Source organism: Leucopleurus acutus (assembly GCF_964270905.1).
Source record: "Leucopleurus acutus genome assembly, chromosome: 21".
NCBI classification, from domain to species: Eukaryota; Metazoa; Chordata; class Mammalia; order Artiodactyla; family Delphinidae; genus Leucopleurus; species Leucopleurus acutus.
The window spans coordinates 29,422,392-29,447,496 of NC_139163.1; the positions used below are offsets into that span (position 1 = coordinate 29,422,392).

The 25,105-nt window shown below is 51.9% G+C and overlaps 1 protein-coding gene across 1 annotated transcript; it reads left to right on the forward strand.

Moving 5' to 3' along the window:
- Positions 1–119: 119 nt before the first annotated feature.
- On the forward strand, positions 120–21,831 carry EIF4EBP1 (eukaryotic translation initiation factor 4E binding protein 1). Its single transcript, XM_082863927.1, has 3 exons — positions 120–367; positions 19,043–19,222; positions 21,408–21,831. The coding sequence occupies exons 1-3, from the start codon at positions 223–225 to the stop codon at positions 21,437–21,439; spliced, it is 357 nt and encodes a 118-aa protein (XP_082720053.1). The 5' UTR covers positions 120–222; the 3' UTR covers positions 21,440–21,831.
- Positions 21,832–25,105: the final 3,274 nt, after the last annotated feature.

Below are 25,105 nucleotides of genomic sequence, written 5' to 3' on the forward strand. Positions count from 1 at the left end.
GGGTAACAAGCCTCAGACCCAGCGCAGGGGAGGAACAGCAGAGCACTCGGCCCGGGGGGAGGTGGGCGTGGCGGCGGCGCGGGAGGAACTACAAATCCCAGGGGGCGTCACCCCGAGAGGCGGAAGGGGCGGTCTCGGGCGGGGCGGGCCCGAGCGAGACTGAACGAGGCCAGAGGGGTGTGAGGGCCCCGCTCCGGCTGCTGGCGGAGCGCTCGGGAGACCATGTCCAGCGGCAGCAGCTGCAGCCAGACCCCAAGCCGGGCCATCCCCGCCACTCGCCGGGTGGTCCTCAGCGACGGCGTGCACCTGCCGCCCGGGGACTACAGCACCACCCCCGGCGGGACGCTCTTCAGCACCACCCCGGGAGGTAGGCACGGGCTCGGGGGTCGCCGCGCGCCCGCTCTGGGTGCGGGCGGTGTGGAGAACGGACTGGGCAGAGCTCGAGGGCTCGGGAACTGCCAGCTGGACGTGGCGACCTGGCTCCGGGGCGCGGCGGCTGGGAAGAACGGATACGGGGCATCAGGGAGGCGGTGAGGGTCACGGAGGTGGCCACAGGGAGCGCACGGGGGGCCGCCTTCCATAGCCCGCCCTCTGGGTGCGAACTCCAGAGCCGCGGCTGCAAATGCCACCACATTAGTTTCCTTCTTTCTGGGAGAGACAGCTGAGTCCTCTCACCCAAATAAACGCACGCTTCCAGGACTGCCACATGCCAAGGTGTGCTGCCCCTTGTGGGTGCTGGGGGCAGTTCTGAGGCGGAATAGGGTGGGGTCAGGGTGACCCACGAACCAAGAAGAGGCCGGGCCTGGGGTTTTTATGGAATAGGTTGTTGGCGTCACTGCCTCTTGCGGAGCCCTTTTTCCTTCCCGAGGCACCCCCAGCTTTGGGCTGAGGGTGCTCGCCTGCTCCAGCAGTGCCTCGACGACACGGGTGGCAGATCGCCCTTTTACGCGTGTGGTTCTCAGCGAAGGGACCTGGGGCCGCGGGCAGCGCCGTGCAGAAAAACACGTTCTTCTGCCCGGGGGGGAGGGGAGGGAACCGTGTGACCTCCCTGAGAATGGATGAGGAAGAGGAAGCTGAGCTGGCGCGGGTGGGGGCCTGCCTTGGGCTGCCCTCGGGAGCCTGGCGTTCCCTCCCAGCCCCGGAGTCCCGGCGCACGGGCGCTGATGAAACCTGCCCGCGCGTTTGCATGATGAAACCCTCGTGCTCACCACTTCCCTCTCGTCCTCGCGCTGTTCTCACCCGCTTCTGCCCTTCCCCCCTCCTCTTCCACCCTCTTCCACCGCTCCTTCCCAAACTACTCGAAAACCGCCGCAGATTCTGGCGCTCCGCTGAGACCCACGGGTGGGGACGGACGCGCGCGGACGGGGCTGCAGCCTTGTCGCCTGCCAGCGTCGGGGCCACATGCTTATTTTCTCAGGCAGCTGTCCCGCCACCAGCGAGCACAGCCAGATCCGAGGTCCGGAGCTGTTTGATCCAAAACATACAATGTTAGAGCTGTTAGCGATCTTAGACGTTCTTGTACAACGGTGCCGCCTTATTCTATGGAACGCGGCACTGAGGCCCCAAATACGTGCCCACTGTGCAGTGTCACACCGTTTCCACAGATTGAAGAAGGAATAGCAGCCAAGCATAGAGGGGAGAAATGCTGCCTCATCTATTAAAAATGATCCAGGGAAAAGTTCCCAGCGGCCCTTCCTACCACTCTTTGACTCAAATTCTCTTTCCATGCTGGAACGTATATAGTCCACGCTGTTCTGCTTTTTCTGTGTCATGATGTGTCTACTGGGACTTTTCTGGACAGTTTTGGGGCTCCTTCAAGTGAGGGTGTGAACCTGTGCTTGATCTGTTCGGGGTGGGCACTGAGGCAGGCCTGGGGCTCAGGTGGCCCGATTTTGCAGCTTTGTTGCTAGATGGGGTGGGTCGGATTGGAAGCAATAGCCAGGGGTGCCGTTGATAGGGAGCTCCCACTTCTCACTTTGCACTGGGAAATAGGGCTTTGGGGCAGACCTCAGCCGATCTCCCTCCTTTTGAAGGTCTTCAGTTGAGAGAGAGAAGAAGGGGCATCAGAGTGTAACTTCGTTTCTGAGGCCAACAGGAAGGAAGCTAGCAGTGCCTGGAGCCTAAAGCCAGGTCTTTCTTGTCTGGGGTCTCCAGCCGGGGAGGCACAGCTCACAGCCCGTAACCTGGAGGATCCAGCTTGTCTCTGCCTCAGCCAAGTCGTGGAGTCTTCCTCCAAAGCCCACTTCAGCCCAAGCCTTTGCCGTCCCTTTGCCCAGGGCAGAGGAGCTTGACCTAATGAGAAAAGGCCATTCCTGGCCCTCTTCTGTTTCCGTCTGGAGTGCTGTTTCTCAGTCTTCGATGTGCATACGAATTACCTGAGGACCTCATTTCAATGCAGATTCTGATTCTGTAGGTTTGTGGTCGGGCCTAAGATTCTGCATTTCTTTTTCTTTTTTTTTTTTTACATCTTTATTGGAGTATAATTGCTTTACAATGGTGTGTTAGTTTCTGCTTTATAACAAAGTGAATCAGCTGTACATATGTTCCCATATCTCTCTCCCTCCCTATTCCACCCCTCCAGGTGGTCACAAAGCACCGAGCTGATATCCCTGTGCTATGCAGCTGCTTCCCACTAGCTATCTACCTTACGTTTGGTAGTGTATATATGTCCATGCCTCTCTCTCGCTTTGTCACAGCTTACCCTTCCCCCTCCCCATATCCTCAAGTCCATTCTCTAGTAGGTCTGTGTCTTTATTCCTGTCTTACCCCTAGGTTCTTCATGACATTTTTTTTCTTAAATTCCATATATATGTGTTAGCATATGGTATTTGTCTTTCTCCTTCTGACTTACTTCACTCTGTATGACAGACTCTAGGTCTATCCACCTCATTACAAATAGCTCAATTTCGTTTCTTTTTATGGCTGAGTAATATTCCATTGTATATATGTGCCACATCTTCTTTATCCATTCATCGCATGATGGACACTTAGGTTGTTTCCATCTCTGGGCTATTGTAAATAGAGCTGCAATGAACATTTTGGTACATGACTCTTTTTAAATTATGGTTTTCTCAGGGTATATGCCCAGTAGTGGGATTGCTGGGTCATCTCACTAGCTCCCAGTGATTGGTGTAAGTACCACACTCCGAGTACCCAGGAATTAGTGGAATGGGACAGCCCTCACCATTTCAGTCCTCCGCGGTCTGACCAAAAGTGATGCTTCTATCCAGGTAAACTTCTCTTGAGGTTGGATTTGGCATCCATCTTTAAACCAGGGTCTGGAGAGCCAGGCTTTTGACAGAGTCTTCCTGAGTGGGAAGTGTCAGGAGCTACTGGAGTAAAGTGTCTGCTGGTCACTCTTGCTGGGAAGAGCACTGCAGTGTCTGTCCCTGGGGCAGAATGAGAGCAGGTGACCTGAGCCGTCTCCATGCGTGTGACTCACTTTGCTTTCCATGGTCATTAACCCTACACAGGCTGAGTCACTGATCTGAAGTTAGGTATCTGGAGAACTTAAGAGAAATTTACTTCAGGGAGTGTCACAGATGAATATTTGAGTCTGTGGAGTCTTGTGGGTTGTTTTTTTTTTAAATTTTATTGAAGTATAGTTGATTTACAATGTGTTAATTTCACTGTACAACGAAGTGATTCAGTTATACATATATATTCCTTTTCATATTCTTTTCCATTAGGGTTTTTTTTTTTTTTTCTTTTCTGGCCACGCTCTGCAGCTTGAGGGACCTTAGTTCCCTGACCAGGGATCGAACCTGTGCCCCCTGCCTTGGAAGCACAGAGTTCTATTCACTGGACTGCCAGGGAAGTCCCTCCATTATGGTTTATCACAGCATACTGAATATAGTTCCCCATGCTATACAGTAGGACCTTGTTGTTTATCCATTCTATATATATTAGAATAGTTTGCATCTGCTAATCCCAAACTCCCAATCCTTCCCTTCCCCACCACCCCTTTCCCTTAGCAACAAGTCTGTTCTCTGTATCTGTGAAGTCTTAAAAATCTCCAGTAACACCATAAACCAGCAGAACCTTTGAGTGGGTCAGATACCTTCATCCACCCTTCCCGCACCAACCTCTATGTTCCCAGTTCCTTATTGGATATTTGACCCCAAAGCTATAGGGGTTGTTGCTTGGGTGGTAGTCATACCTAAGCCCTGGACCTGGATAAGGTTAATCAGAGGTACGCAGGTAGGAGTGTTACTGGCACCCTATTTGGTTAGACAAACAAAGTCTGTGCCCAGGAAGCTTACCTTGGGGCAGCTCCCAGGTCTGGCTGTGGAACAGACAGTGCCGGGAAGATGGGGAGGTGGGCTGGGCACTGAAGCTGGGGTACAGCCAGTGTCCCCAGGCCTTAGTCACATTGTCTCTTTTTTTTAAAAATAAATTTATTTATTTTATTTATTTATTTTTGGCTGCGTTGGGTCTTCATTGCTGCACGCGGGCTTCCTCTAGTTGCGGTGAGCAAGGGGCTGCTCTTCGTTGTGGTGCGCTGGCTTTTCATTGCGGTGGCTTCTCTTGTTGCGGACCACGGACTCTAGGCATGCGGGCTTCAGTAGTTGTGGCACGCGGGCTCAGTAGTTGTGGCTTGCGGGCTCTAGAGCACAGGCTCAGTAGTTGTGGGGCACGGGCTTAGTTGCTCCGTGGCATGTGGGATCTTCCTTGATCAGGGATCGAACCCGTGTCCCCTGCGTTAGCAGACAGATTCTTAAGCACTGCACCACCAGGGAAGTCCACATTATCTCTTTATTACAGGTTAAAAGAACTTGACATTAAGGCAAGGAGGGAACTGTAATGGGCCTCCTTTTACACTGACCTGAGCTTCCTTTTAAAGCGTTTGGAACATTCCACACTATGTGCCTCATTAAAGACTTTGACGAGGACCCTGGTGTAGAGCATCCCAGACTCCCTCCAATGCCCATGGCCTCCCTGTTCTTAAGGCCTTTATGGCATGGGAAGACAGTGTGACCTCGAGGGCTTGCGTTGCAAGTTAGAAAGATGAAGTCACACCTGAAATAGAAGTATAAGCATCGGAGTTTTATCTATAGACTGAAGCAATTAGACAGACACCCCACGCCACCCCTGAGAACCTGTATGATATTAAGTGAGAATTGCCTGCTCTAAGTAGTCGGCCTGGTAGGCCTTACATTCTAACAATGCAGACACAGCTGTTGGATTTGAATTGCCTTCAGAAGCATATGTATTTTTTTCCTCAAAGGTGGCAGGGCCTCATTATTTGAAAAAGGAGTTTTTTTGTTTTTTCCTGAAAGAGCAAAGAAGTCCTTCATTACCACATTTGGTGAAAGGGCCAGCAGGATGGTACCGTATTGTTCTCTTGGTATAAAATAGTGAGGCGTTTGCTTGTCAGGTCATTATTGGATGTCGTTCCTGGAAGAGGAATTAGGAAAGGGCAGCATTACTGAAAAAAGTATTGCTTCTTAAGGTGAAACGGACAAAAGGTATTCATTTGTGTGCATAGATCCTTGTGTGTTCAAACAAACAAAGGAAAAATCTGTTACTTTCTCATCTTACTGAGATCCATGCCAGCGTTCTTCCTGCTTTATGATTCATAACAGTGAATCACGTGTATTTGTTTACGTGTTTGTTCCCTAGGTTAGATAGGAAGTTCTTTCAGAGACGGCTTATTTTGCAGTGCCACCAGCTACGTGTGACGTCTAGAAGGTGAAGGGTTGAAAAGACTCCTGCAATGAAAGCATTCTCAGGGTAACCTAGTGTCTCTACCACCAGGCCTGGGTCTGAGCTGGCTTAATAAGAATATTTAGAATTTTCTTTTCTGTCCTTTCAGTTACAGGTATAGTTATTTATCTTGGAAAGTCCCAGAGGCAGAAGCTAACTTTCTCTGAACTTTCCCACTTATCCCAGTATTATTCCCCATCATTATGGAGCAGAAAGTGGAAGGAAGTGACTTTTTATACTGAGCAACTCAGTATTGGGGCCCGGGTCTTAGACACTAGGATTGCTGCTCTTTATTTACTTTTTTGCAGCCAGTATTGCTGACTAGGTGGAAATAGGTGACATCTATCCATGGCATTTGGATGCTCAAGACATGGGCCTTGTAACCCATTGCTTATTCCCATGAAGGTTCATGGGGAGAGCTCAGATACTAGACCCAGAGATACTTGTCTTGATGAGAATGGCTGTATCAGTTAGCTACTGCTGTATAACAAGCCATCCCCAAACTTAGTAACTTCAACAACAACAACAATCTTATTTCTCTTCATTCTTTGGGCCAGTTGGGCATTTTTTGATCATGCCTGAGCTACTTATCTGGCTGCATACAGTTGGCAGCTGGATTGCCCTGGGCTGGAAGGTCCAAGATGGCCTTAGCCACCTGTCTGGGCATTGCTGGGGACAGCTGGAAGGTTGCGCTCTCTTTCTGTCCTCGTGGTCTCACATCATTCAGAATGTGAGCTTATTTCCATGGCAGTTTGCAAGGCCTCTTAAGGCCTAGGCTCAGAAGTCACGTAATGTCACTGACATGGTATTCTGTCAGTCAAGGCAAGCTGTGGGCTAGCCCAGATTCAACGAGAGGGGAAAATAACTCCTTTGAATGAGGGAAGCCGCATGTGCAAACAGGGATTGGAGGATTTACGCGGACCACGCTTTTAGACGATGTTCCACAAGGGCCAAGCCTCAAAGAACAGTCCTTTAAGAAGACTTAACTGCCCGTCCTGCTGTGTGGCCAGCAGAGCCAGGGCCAGGTGTAGAAGCAGACAGGAATCACAAGCCTGTGTATTGACCGTTGGTTTAAGAACAGAGGACACCTTCCTGATAATATTGAGTCATAGATCTCATGCCCCATTTTCAAGCCCTTCTGTCCAGCTCCAGAACGCAAACCATACAGATGGCCATGGTGCCAGGCCACTGGGCCATACATTCACTTGGTGTCATGCCTTCTCTTACTAACTGCCGCCCAGCCTACCTCTTTCCCCTTCAATCAGCCGGGCTTTGGGTACACCCTTCAGAGGAGCCCGTGCTTGCCCAGCCCTGCTCAGCACTCGCATTTGAACATCCTTGACTTTCTGGAATACTGGCAAGAGGATGATGTCAGGTGTCTGAGCCCAGCAGTCCACAGCTGGGTGGGAGGGAGACTACTGGGGATGCAGGCGGGTTCACAGTCAGCACACGCATGGTGAGGCACACGGTGTGGAGGTGAAGAACTGGGTCTCTTGCCTTAAAGAGTGGGTGTGTATAAGTAGGCTTCTCTCTCTCTTTTTTTTTTTTTTTTACGGGCTCTGGGGAGTGGCAGGGAGACTTCACAAAGGAAGCAGACTTGGGTTTTATTTTATTTTTAAAATTTTTAAAAATTTATTTTATTTTATTATTATTATTATTTTTTGGCTGTGTTGGGTCTTTGTTGCTCCGCGCGGGCTTTCTCTACCTGCGGTGCGGGAGCTACTCTTCGTTGAGGTGAGCAGGCTTCTCATTGTGGTGGCTTCTCCTGTTGCAGAGCACGGGCTCTAGACACGTGGGCTTCATTAGTTGCAGCATGGGGGCTCAGTAGTTGTGGCTCACGGGCTCTAGAGCACAGGCTCAGTAGTTGTGGCACACGGGCTTAGTTGCTCCGTGGTATGTGGGATCTTCCCAGACCAGGGCTCGAACCCATGTCCCCTGCATTGGCAGGCGGATTCTTTAACCACTGTGCCACCAGGGAAGCCCTCGGCTTCTCTCTTCTGCTCTTCTGAACAAAAGGGGAAAGTGGGCCTATATTAATTTGCTAGGGCTCCCGTAACAAAATCCACAGACTGGGTAGTTTAAACAAGTTTATTTTCTCCTTGGTCTGGAAGCTGGAAGTCCAAGATCAAAGTGCCGGCAGGCTTGGTTTCTCCTGAGGCCCTGTCCTTGGCTTGCAGACCGCAGCCCTCTTGCTGCCTCTGCACCTGGTGGGTGTCCTTCCTCTGTGGAATCTCTCTCTCCTCTTACAAGGACACCAGCATGTTGTTTTAGGGCCCCTACCCAACGGCCTCATTTTAACATAATGGCCTGTTTAAAAGACCTTCTCTCCAATTAGGGTTACACTGAGGTACTTGGGGTTGGGGCTTCTGCATGTGAATTTGGGGGGTGCCGTTCACAAAAAACAGGGCCCCTCCCGTTTCCAGCAACAACAGGGGTGGGACCTTTCAGACGGGCACTCCCCTGTTGGTAGTGAGTTTCGGAGGCAGCCTTACCTGGCTCTGCCAGGTGCACAGGGAACGGGGAGGAGCTGGGCTGGCCCTAGAAGAATTCATTCAACTATTTTGTTCTGAACGTCCCTGTAAAAGCCTTGTCCCTTCTGCTTAATTTTCGAATCAACTGGCCTATTCCCTCATGGGGCCTGAAGGGAGGGCCCTTTGCCACTCACTGGTGGCACCTTTGTTACTCCAGGACCTTTATAAGACCCCTTGACCCTTGATAACGTGGGCATCTTGGTTCTCTCTGCAGAGCTGGCGGGGCCAGACGTGAAGGGCAGGCTTGGAGGGAGCGTGCTCTTCTGCTTCTCTACCAAGATTCTCTCCCAGACCGGTCGGCTCTGCTTGCCAAGCAGACTGCCCAGCAAGAACAGCCGCCCAGGCAAGGGCAGGGAGGGAGAGCCCTGCGGGCCCGCGCGGCTGCAGCTGTGCCTCCCGGTCGTCGGGGCACCGCCGGTGAGCCGGCTGTAAGCTCATCCGAGTGCGTGGCTCCCGGGAGGCTGGCCCGCGTCCGAGCACAGGCGTCCGGCCCTCCGCCTGACCGTGTTGTGAAATGCTCTCCCGGCCCTGGAAGGGGAACAGCAGTTCTAGGAATTCCGCGCTTGTACTCGTGTTGGGCCTCACGTCCTGGGGAGGAGCGCTTCTGCCTGGGAGGCCCGGGGAGAGCGAGGGACCAGCGTCTCAACTTACAGGAGCCGCCGCATCCAGACGCCGCTTGGCCCCGAGGGGAGGGCGGGACCGCAGGGGGGCGGCGGATGAAGAAGGAATCTAGGAGGCCTCCCTCCCAGGGAACGTCCTGTTCTGGCCAAACAGGCGGGAAAGGAGGCAGAAATCTGGAGACCGCTGCGACTTCCCCAGTGGCCGGTGCGGTGGCCCCGCTGCCCTGCTCGTTATAAACCGAGGCTGGTGTTTGGGGTCGGAGGCGACATGGGCTGTGTCTGCCTCAGGATGGCTGCGAGGGGCCGGCCTTTCTGAGCCTCAGTTTCCTGTCTGCGAGTCGAGGACAATGTGTCTCCCTCCGGGGGGTCGAGGGGGCCACGGAGACCTAGCAGGTCAGGCTCTGAGCGCCGCCCCCTTGCCCACAGGCAGACGGGGCTCACGTGGTGATGTGATCTTCAGGCCACTCCTGGGAGGCGCGGGTCTTGTTGGCACCGAGCTGTGGAATGAAGCTGGGACTGGGAGGTGAGGGCTGGTGTGTGGCACACCCGGGTTTGAGCCCAGAACTGCTGCGTCCCCGGCCCCGGGCTAGTTGCACTTGAAAAGCACCTGCCCACAAGGAGATCCTAAAAATAAACGGTTGGTGTCAGAGCTGAAACAGACCTGAGAGATTACCTCTAAATCCTGGCACAGGGTTGGTGCTTTAAAAATAGTTAGAATGAGCCCAGAACAAGCCCTTGTTTACCGGTGAGGAAACCAGACCCTAGGGAAGGTCTGCCTTGCTTTATATGTTCAAACAAGCTGTCCTCACCCCAAAACCTGCCTGGAGAAAAAATGCCATTCTTGCATTTGGTGCACATAAGGAGTTTAAAGTCCCAGATGACACCAGTTATCAAACATGCCGTGGTTCTTTTTAGTTTTTTGGCCACACTGTACAGCACATGGGATCTTAGTTCCCCCACCGGGGATCCAACCCACGCCCCCTGCAGTGGAAGCGCAGAGTCTTAACCACTGGACCGCCAGGAAAGTCCCCTTGTGGTGTTTTTTTTTTCTGTTGCTGTTTTTAAATTAAATTATTTATTTATTTGTTTGGTTGTGCCAGGTCTTAGTTATGGCAGGCGGGCTTCTTGGTTGCGGCCTGTGGGCTCCTTAGTTGCGGCAGGTGGGCTCCTTAGTTGCGGCTTGCGAACTCTTAGTGGCGGCATGCATGTGGGATCTAGTTCCCTTACCAGGGATTGAACCCCAGCCGCCTTTGTTGGGAGCGCGGAGTCTTACCCACTGCGCCCCCAGGGAAGTCACCTTGTGGTGGTTCTTGAAGCATGTTTCTGTGGACCAAAAAAGGATGGAGGACGCCCTTACCCTCCCCCATCTCCACCCTTGCCCTTTTCCCACAAGTCTCTTCGCAGAGTTGCTTGCCTTCCCTCTGATTTGTCCCAGTTCTTTGTGTTTCTTTGTTTTGGCCCCCATACAACTGATCCCTGGTGTGGATGGGACTGAATAAAGGGTAAAGTATGTCACCTGAAGCCACACTGGCCATGGTAATAGCTAGGGTTTGTTTGTTTAGGGCTTACTTTGTGTCAGCCACTGTGCTGCCCCACGCAGTGATCCTGTGAAGTTGCACTGTCGTCATCACCATCATCCCCATTCTACAGAGGAAGAAATCGAGGCACAGAGACATGGAGCAATAACGCCCAGAGTGGGTAGAGCCAGCAAGTGGGAGAGCTGGGTCTCTGACCACTAGGCTGTAGGAAGAGCAGCGCTGTATTCTCTCCCACCAACCCCTACTCCAGTGTTGTTCCCACCCTTTCTCTCCATAGCTGGGAACTCTGGCAGCCCGCTGGACTTAGGGCGATGCATTTGAATGGGCTTTCAGTTGGAAGGCAGCCCCAGTTCTTCTCTATATGTAGTTCGAGACCCAACCTTGAACTCTCCCCCAGCACCCAACAGGATCCCAGCTACACAAACGGTTGGGTTTGTGGTTTGTGGGTGGGGGTGGTCCGCCTCTCTTCTCCCCGCGGCCCTGCAGGGCGGCAGGTTCTGGATTCCCCTGCTCTGCACCTCCAGTACCTCCCATCTGAGTCGCCCATGGACCACCCCCCAGTTCGGGGCAGTGCAGAATTGGGGTGATTTGGATAATTCTCTGGCTCAGGGGGTTAGGGTCAGGGGGCTTGGAGTCTCTGTCGCCAGTGGTACACATGGGGTAGGTCTCTCCCTGTCCCTCTGTGATCCCCGCCTATGCCTCCATTTTTAGACTCCACACACTTGACAGTAATCGTTTGTTTCCAGGTCTTTCTCCTCCGACTAAGTGTGTGTCTGAGATCAGGGAGCTGTTCCTATATCTAACGGTCCCTTACATCCCTCACACCTGGCCTACTGTGGTCCAAAGGGGTTCAGTGAGGGACTTTTCCCTGGCAGTCCAGTGGTTAGGACTCAGCGCTTCCACTGCAGGGGGCACAGGTTTGATCCCTGGTCGGAGAACTAAGATCCCCGCGAGCCCCATGGCGCGGCCCAGAAACAAACAAACAAAGGGGTTCAGTGAGTGAATACACGACTGACCCAGCACACCTATTCTCAGAGCATGGGATTGAGCAAAGACCGGCAATTTTGTGGGTGAGTGTTAACACTTCTCCTGATCCTTGAATACAGTTCTGGAGTTAAAGTCTAGCGTGGACAGGGCTGGTACACATGGCCTGGAGGTGCTGGCGGGTGAGCTTACCACTCCTTCCCCAGCCCAGCAGAGAGCCCCCTGGGCTTTCATGGGGTGGGGAGGCTATCTTGTTCCAGCCACGGCAGTTTTAACTTGACTTACTAGGAAAGGAGATTCTGACCTTATATCCTTATTTATTTGTTTGCTTAATATCCCTATATCCTTATTACAGTTTTTTATTAAAAAAAAAAGTTCAGTGTAAAAGATGTTTTCTTTGCCTTAATCCTTATCTCACCCCCAGAGATAACTAAACACAAAATACAGTTCTGTGACTTTTTCATGAAATACTGTGGACAGTGTACACTTTTCTTATTCCAATAGTACCTGCACAGCATTGCATTGTAGGTCTGACCCATAACTTATTTAACCTGTCCCTTAGTTTAAAAAAAAAATCAAAGTTGTATATATATAAAGTTATAGGACTTCCCTGGTGGCGCAGTGGTTAAGAATCCGCCTGCCAATGCAGAGGGCACAGGTTCGAGCCCTGGTCCTGGAAGATCCCACATGCTGCAGAGCAACTAAGCCTGTGCGCCAGAACTATTGAGCCCGCGTGCCACAACTACTGAAGCCCGCGTGCTCAGAGCCCGTGTTCTGTAACAAGAAGCCACCACAATGAGAAACCTGCACACTGCAAGGAAGAGTAGCCCCCGCTCGCCGCAACTAGAGAAAGCCTGTGTGCAGCAACGAAGACTCAACGTAGCCAAAAATAAGTAGATAAACAAATAAATAAATAAATTTATTTTGAAAAAAGTAGACAGGGACTTCCCTGGTGGCACAGTGATTAAGAATCACCTGCCAAGGCATGGGACATGGGTTCGAGCCCTGGTCCGGGAAAATCCCACATGCTGCGGAGCAACTAAGCCCATAAGCTACAACTACTGAGCCTGTGCTATAGAGCCCACAAGCCACAACTACTGAGCCCACATGCCACAACTACTGAAGCCGGGGCGCCTAAAGTCTGTGCTCTGTAACAAAAGAAGCCACCACAGTGAGAAGCCCGCACACCTCAATGAAGAGTAGCCGCCACTCACCGCAACTAGAGAAAGTCCGCGTGCAGCAATGAAGACCCAATGCAGCCAAAAAATAAATAAATAAAAATTAAAAAAATAAAAACAGTAAACTGATTTTTAAAAAAAAGAAAAAAGACTCATCTCTCAATTCAGGAAAAGTCTCTTTTCTTTTTTTCTATTTAAGTAAATTCTTTTGATCAAATTTTCTTTTCTCTCTTTCTTGACTTCCTATTATCCAGGATTTGGGTACTATCTCTAATTGGTTATCTTTATGTCTTCTGCTCCCTTTATTATCTGTTTTCTCCTGTTGGTTTTGATTTGTTTTGTTTTGTTTTTGGCTGTGATGGGTCTTTGTTGCTGCGTGCAGGCTTTCTCTAGTTGCGGTGAGCAGGGGCTACTCTTTGTTGAGGTGCACAGGCTTCTCATTGCAGTGGCTTCTCTTGTAGCGGAGCATGGGCCCTACAGCACACGGGCTTCAGTAGTGGTGGCGTGTGGGCTCCATAGTTGTGGCTCGCAGGCTCTAGAGCACAGGCTCGGTAGTTGTAGCTCGTGGGCTCTAGAGCGCAGGCGCAGTAGTTGTAGCTCGTGGGCTCTAGAGCGCAGGCGCAGTAGTTGTAGCTCGTGGGCTCTAGAGCGCAGGCGCAGTAGTTGTAGCTCGTGGGCTCCAGAGTGCAGGCTTAGTAGTTGTGGCATGTGGGCTTAGTTGCTCCGCAGCATGTGCAATCTTCCCAGACCAGGGCTCGAACCCGTGTCCCCTGCATTGGCAGACAGATTCTTTTTTTTTTTTTTTTTTTAATTTATCTATTTATTTTGGCTGCGTTGGGTCTTTATTGCTGCGCGGGCTTTCTCTAGTTGTGTCGAGCGGGGGCTACTCTTCGTTGCAGTGCGCAGGCTTCTTGTTGCAGTGGGTTCTCTTGTTGTGGAGCACGGGCTCTAGGCATGCAGGCTTCAGTAGTTGTGGCACGTGGGCTCAGTAGTTGTGGCTCATGGGCTCTACAGCACGGGCTCAGTAGTTGTGGCACACGGGCTTAGTTGCTCCTCGGCATGTGGGATCTTCCCAGACCAGGGCTTGAACCCATGTCCCCTGCATTGGCAGGCAGATTCTTCAGCACTGCACCACCAGGGAAGTCCCTGTTGGTTTATTTGAATCTCATTAAATGTTGTGAGCTTTTTTCAGAAATGCATGGAGACATTTGACTGTTTATATTTAAGAGTGAGGTGCCTAAGAGCTGACCGGAAGCCCCTTGTGAGTTGTGGAGACTGGTGGACTCAGTCTAGTGGCTAGTTGGTTTTTTGCATTTGGGATATCCTCCCTCCCAAAATCCGTTTCAACAGATCTTTATCTTTACTCTTGATTCTGAGGCAGGGCAGGGCTGGGGTTTGAGGCCACCGTTCAGGAGGTCAGCTTTACTTATTTTCCGTCTCCCCTCCTCCTGGGTGAGGAATGTGTGGCACCTCTCCCTGTTCTCAGCCCCCATCCCCATTTTCCTTGATTCCTCTAATTCCTGAACCTTCCTGGGTTCGGACCCCGCTTGCTTCCTGTTGTAACCTCCACTGCCACCTTCCTGCATTAAGTTGTCACCCTTTCCCTCTCTCTGTTAGAACCACAACTCCATTCACTTTCTGTCTTCATATATCGTGATTTGGAGAACAGTTGGAGCCCCTTTTGCATCCAGGTGGGAGCACGTGCTTCTACTTGTTGGTGTTTTGCACGACTTGTGAGAGAAGCAGCAGGGAACACTGTCTTGGCTCTACCAGCTGGAAGCTGCCTAGATCCTCAAAAGCTTTTGTTTATAGAAACCTAGTGGAGGTGGGTCATTTTCCCTTACATGGAGAGGAAGTAGGCCCTCAGCTGAAGAGTATTACGTGGGCACCGGCTGGTGTGACACCCACATGCGCCAGAGCATCACACTTGACCAGCACCTCGCTCAGCCTCGCAGGGACCATGGCATCCCCTGCTGCTTCCCACTTCCTGTCCCCGTAATGCAGGCCACGTCCCCAGTTCCAGGAGACAGCAGCAGCCTTGTCACCTAAGGTTTCCTATTTTTGACAGTATGGGACTGTGTGTGTTTTGTAAAGTTTGCGTCCTCTGTGGGAGGCTTAGGGAATTTCCAGAAGATCACTGTTCACTGAAGCTGTGTGATGGTGGATCCCATGAAGGGTTGGAAGAAGAAAGGGTTAAAAAGCCAAAGCAGCTTCATCTCCAGCTCCCATCCTTCACCAGCCCCAAATTAGTCAGTGGTGGCTTTGTGGTCTCCTCCCCTCCCAGGCTCCATGCCTTGTCAGCTGACTCTCTGAACGCTCTGTTTACCATCCTACAGTCTCCATCCCTGGCTGAATTATTCTGATGGTGGCTGTCTTGGGTGCCACCTCTGCTGACATTTAGATTATGGATTTTATTAACTGAAATGAGGATTTTTATTTTTAAATAAGTGCACTAGCCATAGGATAAAGGGCACATTGTTTATTTCTTTTTCTCTTTTAAGCGTAATTATTGACTTTTCAAATGCTGGGGGCTACTTCTGAGTATGTACCCTGAAGAATTGAAAGGAGGGCCTCAAGATATTTGCACACCCATGTACCTAGTAGCACTATTCACAATAACCAAAAAGTAGGTGCAACCCGAATGTCTGTGGATAAACAAAATTGGTATAGCCATACAATTGAATGTTATTCAGCCTTAAATGGAAGGAAATTCCCACATGGGGTCCAACCATGTAGATGAGCCTTGAGGACATTATGCTAAGTGAAACGAGCCAGTTGCAAAAAGACAAATACTGTATGATTCCACTTATATGAGGCACCTAGAGCAGTCCAGCTCAGAGAGACAGAAAGTGGAGTGGTGGTTGCCAGGGGCTGGGAGAGGGGGAGTTGTTTCCTGGATAGAGTTTCAGTTTGGCAGGATGAAAACAGTCCTGGAGATGGGTTGTACAACCACGCGGATGTACTTATACTACTCAACTGTACATTTTCAAATTAGTTCAGATGGTAAGTTTTATGTTATTTCTATTTTACTACACTTGTTTAAAAAATTGCTGAGGGCTAGTGACCTTTAAAGAACCTCCCCAGAAGCTGCTGACCTCCAAGTTCTTTTTTTTTTTCATTTATTTATTTTATCTATTTAATTTTGGCCGCGTTGGGTCTTGGTTGCTGTGCACGGGCTTTCTCTAGTTGCGGCGAGCGGGGGCTACTCTTCGTTGTGATGCGCAGGCTTCTCATTGTGGTCGCTTCGCTTGTTGCAGGGCATGGGCCCTAGGCCCGCGGGGTTCAGTAGTTGTGGCACGCGGGCTCAGTAGTTGTGGCTTGCGGGCTCTAGAGCGCAGGCTCAGTAGTTGTGGCGTACTGGCTTAGTTGTTCCATGGCATGTGGGATCTTCCCGGACCAGGGCTCAAACCCATGTCCCCTGCATTGGCAGGCAGATTCTTAACCACTGTGCCACCAGGGAAGCCCTCCAAGTTCTTTTTTGAGACGATTGAATCTCCAGCTCTGAGGTTCAACTCCAATGGGGTCAGTTCCCTACTCTGTGGTGAACAAACCAACAAAAAAAGCCAAGGTGGTATTAAGGAGTTTGGGGTTAGCAGATATAAACTCTCATATATAAAATAGATTAAAAAGGTCCTACTGTATAGCACAAGGAACTGTATTCAATATCCTGTGATAAACCATAATGGAAGAGAATATGAAAAGAATATATATATATGTATGTATGTATATGTGTGTGTGTATATATATATGTGACTGAATCACTTTGCTGTACACCAGAAACTAACACACTATTGTAAATCAACTATACGTCAATAAAAATAAAGAAAAAAATGATGGACTTCCCTGGTGGTCCAGTGGTTAAGATTCCACCCTTCCACTGCAGGGGGCGCGGGTTCGATCCCTGGTCAGGGAAGTTCCACATGCCGTGCAGTAAAGTGCCAGGCCGTGAGAACTAAGAAACAGAAAAATGGTCCCATCTCTGAAGCCAGGACGTCCTCCCTCAAGGAGAGGGCTCCATTGTTCTCCATTTGTAGCCCACTGGGCTCATAGGCACACAGCCCTTCATGGTACAGGTGAGGCCCGAACGGCGGGGGTCCGGGGGCAGGCACAGAGGGTGAGGTGCACAGGGCCACCCGGCTGGTTGATAGCAGAGCCTAACGTACAGCGCCGTTCTGTGTGCTTTGCTGTCCACGCCTCCCCCTGGGAAACGAGCTCTGAGCTTTTGTCCTGCTGGTGATGAGGGGCAGGGCTGTCAGCCTCAGCAGTACTGCCTCTCAGAAGAGGAAAGCAAGACTGGGCGGCCGCCTAGACAGGCCCGAGTCTGACTGGGACAACTCAGCAAGGAGGCAGAGTTCACCTTGGGTATCTCTCACCATCCTCTGCTTTCCAGCAGCCCGGGTCATCCTCGGCACTGGAGCCCAGTCTTATTAACTCACATCAGAGCTCAGATGCAAACCGGTCCCTCTCCTGGCTCCAAGGGTTAACAGAGAGGCAGTGCTCAACATTGAGAAATGAATCTCAGCTGTTGGAATGTCACTCAGCAGAGCCACTAAGTGAGGGACGTATTTCAGGGCTATTGATAAGGAAGGGCATTCCTGAAGTCCTTGCATCCTGGTTTCTAAACTGGGGCCATTCACCGTCCATCTGCAGTCTTTATTTTTTTTTTTCATTGGATTATAGTTGATTTACAGTGTTTCAAGTGTACAGCCCAGTGATTCAGTTATGCAATACATATATATATAAATCTATTCTTTTTCAGATTCTCTTCCATTACAGGTTATTACAAGATATTGAATATAGTTCCCTGTGCTGTACAGTAGGCCCTTGTTGGTTATCTATTTTATATATCGTAGTATGTATATGTTAATCCCTAACTTAGACCTCTCCCTCATCTGCAGTCTTTTTATTTATTTATTTATTTATTTATTTATTTTGGCTGCGTTGGGTCTTCGTTGCTGCACGCGGGCTTTTCTCTAGTTGTAGGGAGCGGGGGCTACTCTTCATTGCAGTGCATGGGCTTCTAGTTGCAGTGGCTTCTCTTGTTGCGGAACACGGGCTCTTGGTGCGTGGGCTTCAGTAGTTGTGGCACATGGACCCAGTAGTTGTGGCTTGCGGGCTCTAGAGCGCAGGCTCAGTAGTTGTGGCTCACAGGCTTAGCTGCTCCGCGGCATGTGGGATCTTCCCAGACCAGGGCTCAAACCCTTAAGTGGTTAAGCGGATTCTTAAGCACTCCACCACCAGGGAAGTCCCTCATCTGCAGTCTTTATCATACTTTGCATTCTACTTGTACATATATTTAATATTTCTCTTTATATCACCTTCTCTTTTAAATTTAGTTTTTATTATTACATATATCATGTAATATATAACATGTACTATTACCATATTCAATTATATCCTGTTGTATTTATTAAAAGGAAGCTTGATATCACAACTGTATATGGAAAAACCAGACTCACTTGCTGTAAATAGAAGGTAGCTATAAAAAGAAACATAATGACAAGAAGACAGTTTTAAATTCTGGCTAGATTCCTCTGCCTGGTGATGGCTAGGAGCCTGGGGCCTGCTCCTGTTGAAAAGGGAGCTGTCAGCAAATGTTCAGGAGGTGTTATGTTACTAGGACCACGCTGGTGCTTCTGAGATAATCAGGATTAAACTAGGGCCCAACGGGGGTAACCGTCTCAGTCTTCACTCTTGTTTGAGGAATCAGCTGGCCTCTCACCAGGCTCCTGGGTCCTCTGCTTGAGAAAACACTCCCTTTTTAAGGAGTCTCCCAGGCAGCTGCCCTCATAGGAGGGGTCCTGGGTGCTTTAAGGACAGTGAATCATAAGACATGGTTCCTCACCCTAGGGTGACTCTTGAGAAAGGAGAGTCACCCTCTCTCCTGTGTAGAAGCCCTGAAGTGCAGGGACGCATCGGAGCGGACAGGTAAAGGATGCTGGGGGCAGGGGTGTCTCGGGGGAGATGGGCTGAGTGAAGAGTGGCGTGGGGCGGGAGGGCTTGAGTCCAGACAGGAAGCGTTCTCATTTTTTACTGGTTGGGGGGATCACTTGATTTTTCTCTTTGCCCCTTTGTTAATGGAGTTAAAGATTCTGGATATCCCACGAGGGTGCTGTAAGGACAGAATTGAAAAATGCATAAAAAACGCACTTTCTCCGCTGTCGGATGTGATTGTCGTGAGTGGCGACACCGAGCACAGGGTCTGGGAGTGAGTTGGTGGGCTGTGAGCAGCAAGCACAGGGGAGGATGGATGCGGCCACGTGGCCGCAGGACCGCCCGCGGGGCGGGGAGCCGAGGCAGTTTGGTAGCAGCAGGGTCCTGGGCTGCAGCCAGGCATGAGTAAGCCTCACTCCTCCGTCCGGGCTTTTGCAGGAAAACCCCCCACCTGCGCTGCAGCCACACCTCAAAGACATGGGGGAAAACAGCAGGCTGGGGGGGAGCGGGTGGTCCGCCATGGCGTTATCAATGTCCCCGCCCCCCGCCAGGTACCAGGATCATCTACGACCGGAAGTTCCTAATGGAGTGTCGGAACTCACCTGTGACCAAAACGCCCCCGCGGGACCTACCCACCATTCCCGGGGTCACTAGCCCTGTGGGTCATGAGACCCCTACAGAAGCCAGCCAGGACCACCTGAGCAGCAGCCCAGAGGACAAGCCGGCGGGCGGTGAGTGGCCGGGCTCGGCCAGGCTCTCCCTGGGGAAGGGAATGCGTGTGGTCGCATCCGCTCAGGGGGAGTTCCAGGGAGGGGAACGATGCTCCTGCTTGGAACTGCCCAGAGTCCAGAGGGTGCGGGTAGGGACTGGAGTGTAGAACTTTCATCGGAACCAGCTTTCCCAGGGAAAGGGGCCCAGGAACCGGAGGAAAGGCGATTTGGCCTCATATAATCTCATTAGTGGGGAGCTTGCCAGGGGATCACGCAGCCACTTTGATAAGCACTTTAATAACCTTTGTGTAATTGTCCCTGAAGTGTTTCCGTGTGTCTGTGATACTCGGAGCCCACCCACGATATTTGTGGGCAGGAGATGACATCAAAGTCACCGCGTCCTCACCCCCTAGGAAATTACATGTCTGTGGGATCAGAAAGGCATCCGGGATGCCTTCTGTTAGGGTGTCCATAGCGGATTCTGGAGACGGTAGAAACAGTGCAACCAGTTGTTTCTGCAGGTACCACATGGCGTAGCTGGGTCCTTCCTGGTGTCCGTTCCCCACACCCCCTGCCAAGCGATCAGCGCAGCCACCCCGGCAGAGGTATGTGAATGCCCTCTTTGTGGCATCGGGACTGGCTGGCCAGAGCATCTGTGCGCTCCCGCTACGTGGAGGACGCAGCATAAGCACTCGCAGACGACCTGAGTCAGCCTGGAGGCTGCTGACCCTTCACCCAAAGGCGGTACACCAAGCCCAGACAGGAAGCAGCTGGGACCTCAGGCTGGGCTGGCTCTGCTGACAGCAGCAGAGAACCCATCTCCCCAGAGCTCATCGCCTGCAGGATGTGGTTCATTATTAACTCGGGAACCCCACCTCCCAAGACAGGCCCCAGTTGCCTTGCCTTCAGACTTGGAGATCCTTGGAGGGAAGGGAGGTGGACGGGCACAGAGAGCGCAGTAGGAAGGACGGCCCCAGGCAGCGCAGTTCCCTGCCCTTTGTTACAGGATGGAGAGAAGGAGGGATAGAGTCACGTGGTTGGTCCCCCTGCTTAGACCAAAGACGGGTAGTTGAGGATGGAGGTTGTCAACACCTGAAATGGTTATGTCACCACTACCTGAAGGCTGTCCATCGCCCGCACTTGCACGCCCTCTTCCCTCCCAGTTTCTGGAACTGCTCTGGCCCATAACAAATGCAGGTTAGCCCAGCAGTGCCCCAGGCCAACAGCTCTGACCCCACAGTAACAGCCTAGTGGTCTGCATGGTTGTTGGGATGGGGTGTAGTGGAGGAGGGGGACATGATTTTCCATTTTGCTTAACTGGCTATGAGAAGCCAAGGCTCCTGCCCTTGGACCCACATATCTGTGGGTAGACGAGGGTAGTTGTTCCTCTCTGGGCGTCACAGCAGGCATCCTGCCCTGTGGAACCTTGGAGCAGCCTTGGCCAGGAGACCGTGAAGGAGGCAGTTCCATTAAAAAGGAAAACAAGGGAATTCCCTGGCGCTCCAGTGGTTAAGACTCCACGCTCCCAATGCAGGGGGCCTGGGTTCAATCCCTGGTCAGGGAACTAGATCCCGCAAGCCACAGCTAAAGGATCCCTCACACGGCAACGAAGAATCCGAGGGCCGCAACTAAGACCACGCACAGCCAAATAAATAAATTAATTAAAAAAAAAAGAAAAAACCAAGCTGCCGCAGCATGAATTACTTGAAAATTTTAATGGTAAGAGTTGGACAAGGGCAGTGAGTGGCTGAATTACCCAAATAACTTCTGTATCGCAGGGTCAGGCTGTTCTGTGGGAAATCGGATGTATGCCTAGTAGGTCAGGGTACCACTTTCTAAACTAGAAGCTGGGACATGTGCTCAGAAAGGGCTTACGTTTAAGAAATATTTGGGAAGTTGTATTTATTTCAAATCACAAGGAGCCATTCACTCTTATTACAAAATTCAGGGCTGTCACCTCTCCTGTGGGGAGACGGGGTCTCTGTGCTTCATTTGGGATTGGGGGAGGGAGCACAGCTGGACGTGTGTTTCCAGGAATTCCTGGTCCTGCCCTCTCTCCGTTCTCCTTGGAAGCACAGACCTGGCCCGGCCCTGCTCTCCTTGTGGGAACAGCAGAATGGGAAACCACGCCTCTTCTTGGCCTCTAGAATGTCAGCGCTACCACATGCCCGTGGCTCACCTGGCCCTCTGTCTCTTCTCTCCCCAGGTGAAGAGTCACAGTTTGAGATGGACATTTAAAGGGCCAGCCGTCGGAGTGAGCAACGCTGCTTGGGCCCCAGAGGCCCGTCTCGGGAGAAGGGTCACACCAGCCAGGCCTTATGAAAGTCACCATCCTGGGCAGCCGTCGGGTGTGGAGCCTTCCAGCCCCGCCCGCTGCTCCCTCGCTCAGGGCACCTGCTCCCCTCCCCCTTCGTGGACACCAGCAGATACCTCCGTGTGCCTGCAGCCCTGCAGGAGCTGTCACCCGAGGGCAGTGACCTCAGGCACACCCTGCAGCCCAGGGCCAGCTAGTGGACACGCTCCGGCTCTCCCAGCCCCCTCCTCCGGGGGGCGCACCCACCCCTTCCTCAGGTTGGTGTGTGGGAAAGCTCCCCTCCCCCTCCCTTCCCAAGAAAGGAAATAAAAGCCACCTTCGCCCTAGGGCCAAGCGTTGGCCCCTGTCTGAGCTCTTTTCACCTCCATGTGGATAGCTAATGCCAACTACCCTGTGCCATGCTTGTCAGGCGCTTTCTATACAGCATCTCGCTTGACCGTCACACGGATCCCGTGGGGTGAGTAGAGCACGGGTTGGCCTCGCTGTCCAGCTCGGAAGGTAACAGCGCACGCGGGTCCAGGACAGATGTCGTCGGGGCAGGGTTGGAGCTGTACTACTCTCCATCTCCTGTTTTGCGGTGCTAGGTGCTACCTCTTTTCTGGGCTGTGTCCCCCGCAAACGTGTCCAGTGGCTCAGTCACCTTAGCTCTGCGGGCCCTTCCCTGCAAGCATCAAAGGGAAGGAGAGCCTGACCCCCTGCTGACATCGACTTACTGATCCATGTGCCCCTGGTGTCTGTCAAGTGTCCCTTTGTATGAGCTGCCAGGGGAACACGGACGTGAGAAGCTCTCTGCCTTGGGGATTTCACTGAAATGTAAGATTTGCCCATGAGAAAAGGTAGCGTAAAAGAGGTTGTGTAGGGTTGGTAACCAGCGAGTGGTCCACGCAAGGGGAGGCTTCATGGAGGTGATGCTACCGCTGGGTCCTGAGAACGACTGGCTGGGGGGAGGCAGGGGCCCATGTTGCCAAGGGCAGGTGGTCTTGGGGAACCAGGCTGTACAAGGACAAGACATCAAGTTCCCCGCTTTGGCCAGAGCGGGCAATTTGTGAGGGTAGGGGTGGCTTATAACTGACAGAAAAAGGGGGGCCAGATTTCTAAGGGCCCTGAATGCCACGTAGAGGTCCCTGCTGAGAAGCAGCAGGTGTTTCTCATCACGGGGTATGCTGGGGGGTGGATGGCCTTTGACCACGAGGGCATGGCTGACCTGGACCTCACCAGCTCTGGACTCAGCACTTGTCAACCTGCCGTTTGGGGAGCAGAAGGCCTTAGTGGCCAGGTCCCTTGCCTGGTTTTTTTCTATAGCTGAGTTGGAGTCTCCTCTCCTGGCAAAGACTGTGACGGCAGCTGGAATCCCTGTGCCTGGTGACAGTGTGCAGAAGGACCCGGCCGTGGGGACATGTTGACTCCAGGCATGCAGCACATCCTTTTCCCCTGGCTAGGGAGTAAGACGGTGGAGGGGCCACCATCTGAGCTAAGGCAACAACTAAAGCCCCAACTAGGATCAAACTAGAGATTGGCCCAGTCTTCCCAATCCCTCAGCTTTCCCCTAGAAGTGTCTCCCTCTCCCCTTCTGACATGCAACCAGAGGCCTTGCTCACAAGTCTACATGATCACAAGTGCATTCCCCTTCTTGGTCCTACCTCTCAGGATCCAAGGGACAGAGTATAAAATTTGGCCTCTCGGGGGCTTCCCTGGTGGCGCAGTGGTTGAGAGTCCGCCTGCCGATGCAGGGGACATGGGTTCGTGCCCCGGTCCGGGAAGATCCCACATGCCGCGGAGCGGCTGGGCCCGTGAGCCATGGCCGCTGAGCCTGCGCATCTGGAGCCTGTGCTCCGCAACGGGAGAGGCCACAACAGTGAGAGGCCCGCGTACCGCAAAAAAAAAAAAGTTGGCCTCTCTGACAATAAGAACATTCTTCACAAGTTGTGAGCCTTTCCCACAGAACAAAAGTATCTCCTCCAGAAAACCCAGGTATTTCTCGAGCATCATCCTGGCTGGGTGCTGTGTTGGGTCTTCGTTGCTGGGTGCGGGCTTTCTGTAGTTGCGGCGAGCAGGGGCTACTCTTCGTTGCCGTGCGCGGGCTTCTCATTGTGCTGGCTTCTCTTGTTGTGGAGCACGGGCTCTAGGTGCACAGGCTTCAGAAGTTGTGGCGCGTGGGCTCAGTAGCTGTGGCGCACAGCCTTAGTTGCTCCACGGCATGTGGGATCTTCCTGGACCAGGGCTCGAACCCGTGTCCCCTGCATTGGCAGGCGGATTCTTAACCATTGAGCCGCCAGGGAAGCCCGACAGGTAGGGTTTTAATGTAGGGGGGGCCTTCCTGGATCATGGATGGCCTGAGGTACAGGGGCCAGGAGAGCACGTTAGCTGGAGGAATGTCAAAGCTGTTGGGTTTTCCGAATGTGAATGAAGAGGCTACCCCAGGGTAGTGCAGATGAGAAGAGGTATAGCCTCTGACCACTTGGTGAGGTGGAGGAAATCATGGTCTGAGTGACCCAGAGAGGAATGCCAGTTTAGGGGTGGCACAGAGTAAGCAGTGAGAAGGCCAAAACAGAACCTTGGGGAATGTTTCTAGCAAGCACAAGCAGAGCGTAGGGGCCTGATCAAATGATTTTTCTAATCTCCACTGCTGTTGGCACAGCTGTGGGCATACCTCCAACTCCCAGGTAGCCAGACTGAGGTTCCATCGTAGGCCATCTTTCTACTGGTACCCTCTAGTGTGATGGTCACCGCTAAAGGACTCAAAAAAAGGCCCAAGGACACAGGGCCAAGCACAAGGTCCCACGGTCTGAAACCAGTACTTCAGGAAGGGTGGGCTTCATCGACAGACCCAGCATGGGGTCTTTTCCAGCTAAGTCCACCCTTGTTCTGATTTAATGAGCCTTTGCTAAACCTCATGCACACGCAGCATGATGCCAGGCCTTGAGGCAATGCAAGAGAATTTCAAGACAGACACCTGAGAAAGTATGAAATAATCCCAGGAGGTGCGATTAAGTGCCAGTGACTGAGAGTGACAGGCCAGTGGGACAGAAGCACGTGGAGAGTGCAGATGACATGGAGGCCGTAGAGGGGACCCAGTGAGCGTGGGTGCGTCTGGGATGGACATGGTGTGTGTAAGGGTGTCCTGTGAGGCTGAAGAGTGTTGGATAGCACCAGGTAAACTGAGGTAGCACAGGATTAGATTATTGAGGGGAAAACTGCTTGAAGGCCTTCTCTATGTCTGGAGATTTACTACAATCTTATTTATGGTCCCAATAACATAAGGCGAGTGTTTTTATTTCCATTTCACACATGTCCATGGCTAGTGTGTGTCAGAATTAGGATTCCAACTCTGTCCAGCTCCAAAACCCATGCTTTTTTAAAAATAAATTTATTTATTTATGTTTTGGCTGCAATGGGTCTTCTTTGCTGTGCATGGGCTTTCTCTAGTTGTGGTGAGTGGGGGCTACTCTTTGTTGCAGTGTGCGGGCTTCTCATTGCGGTGGCTTCTCTTGTTGCAGAGCATGGGCTCTAGGTGCGCGGGCTTCAGTAGTTGTGGCATGTGGGCTCAGTAGTTGTGGCTCGCTGGCTCTAGAGCGCAGGCTCAGTAGTTG

Bases quoted from the DNA above. Each gene is read 5' to 3' on its own strand.
- EIF4EBP1 (XM_082863927.1), top strand. From the start codon at position 223: ATGTCCAGCGGCAGCAGCTGCAGCCAGACCCCAAGCCGGGCCATCCCC. The intron at 368-19,042 runs GTAGGCACGGGC...GCCCCCCGCCAG, and splicing joins CTTCAGCACCACCCCGGGAG to GTACCAGGATCATCTACGAC. The intron at 19,223-21,407 runs GTGAGTGGCCGG...TTCTCTCCCCAG, and splicing joins AGAGGACAAGCCGGCGGGCG to GTGAAGAGTCACAGTTTGAG.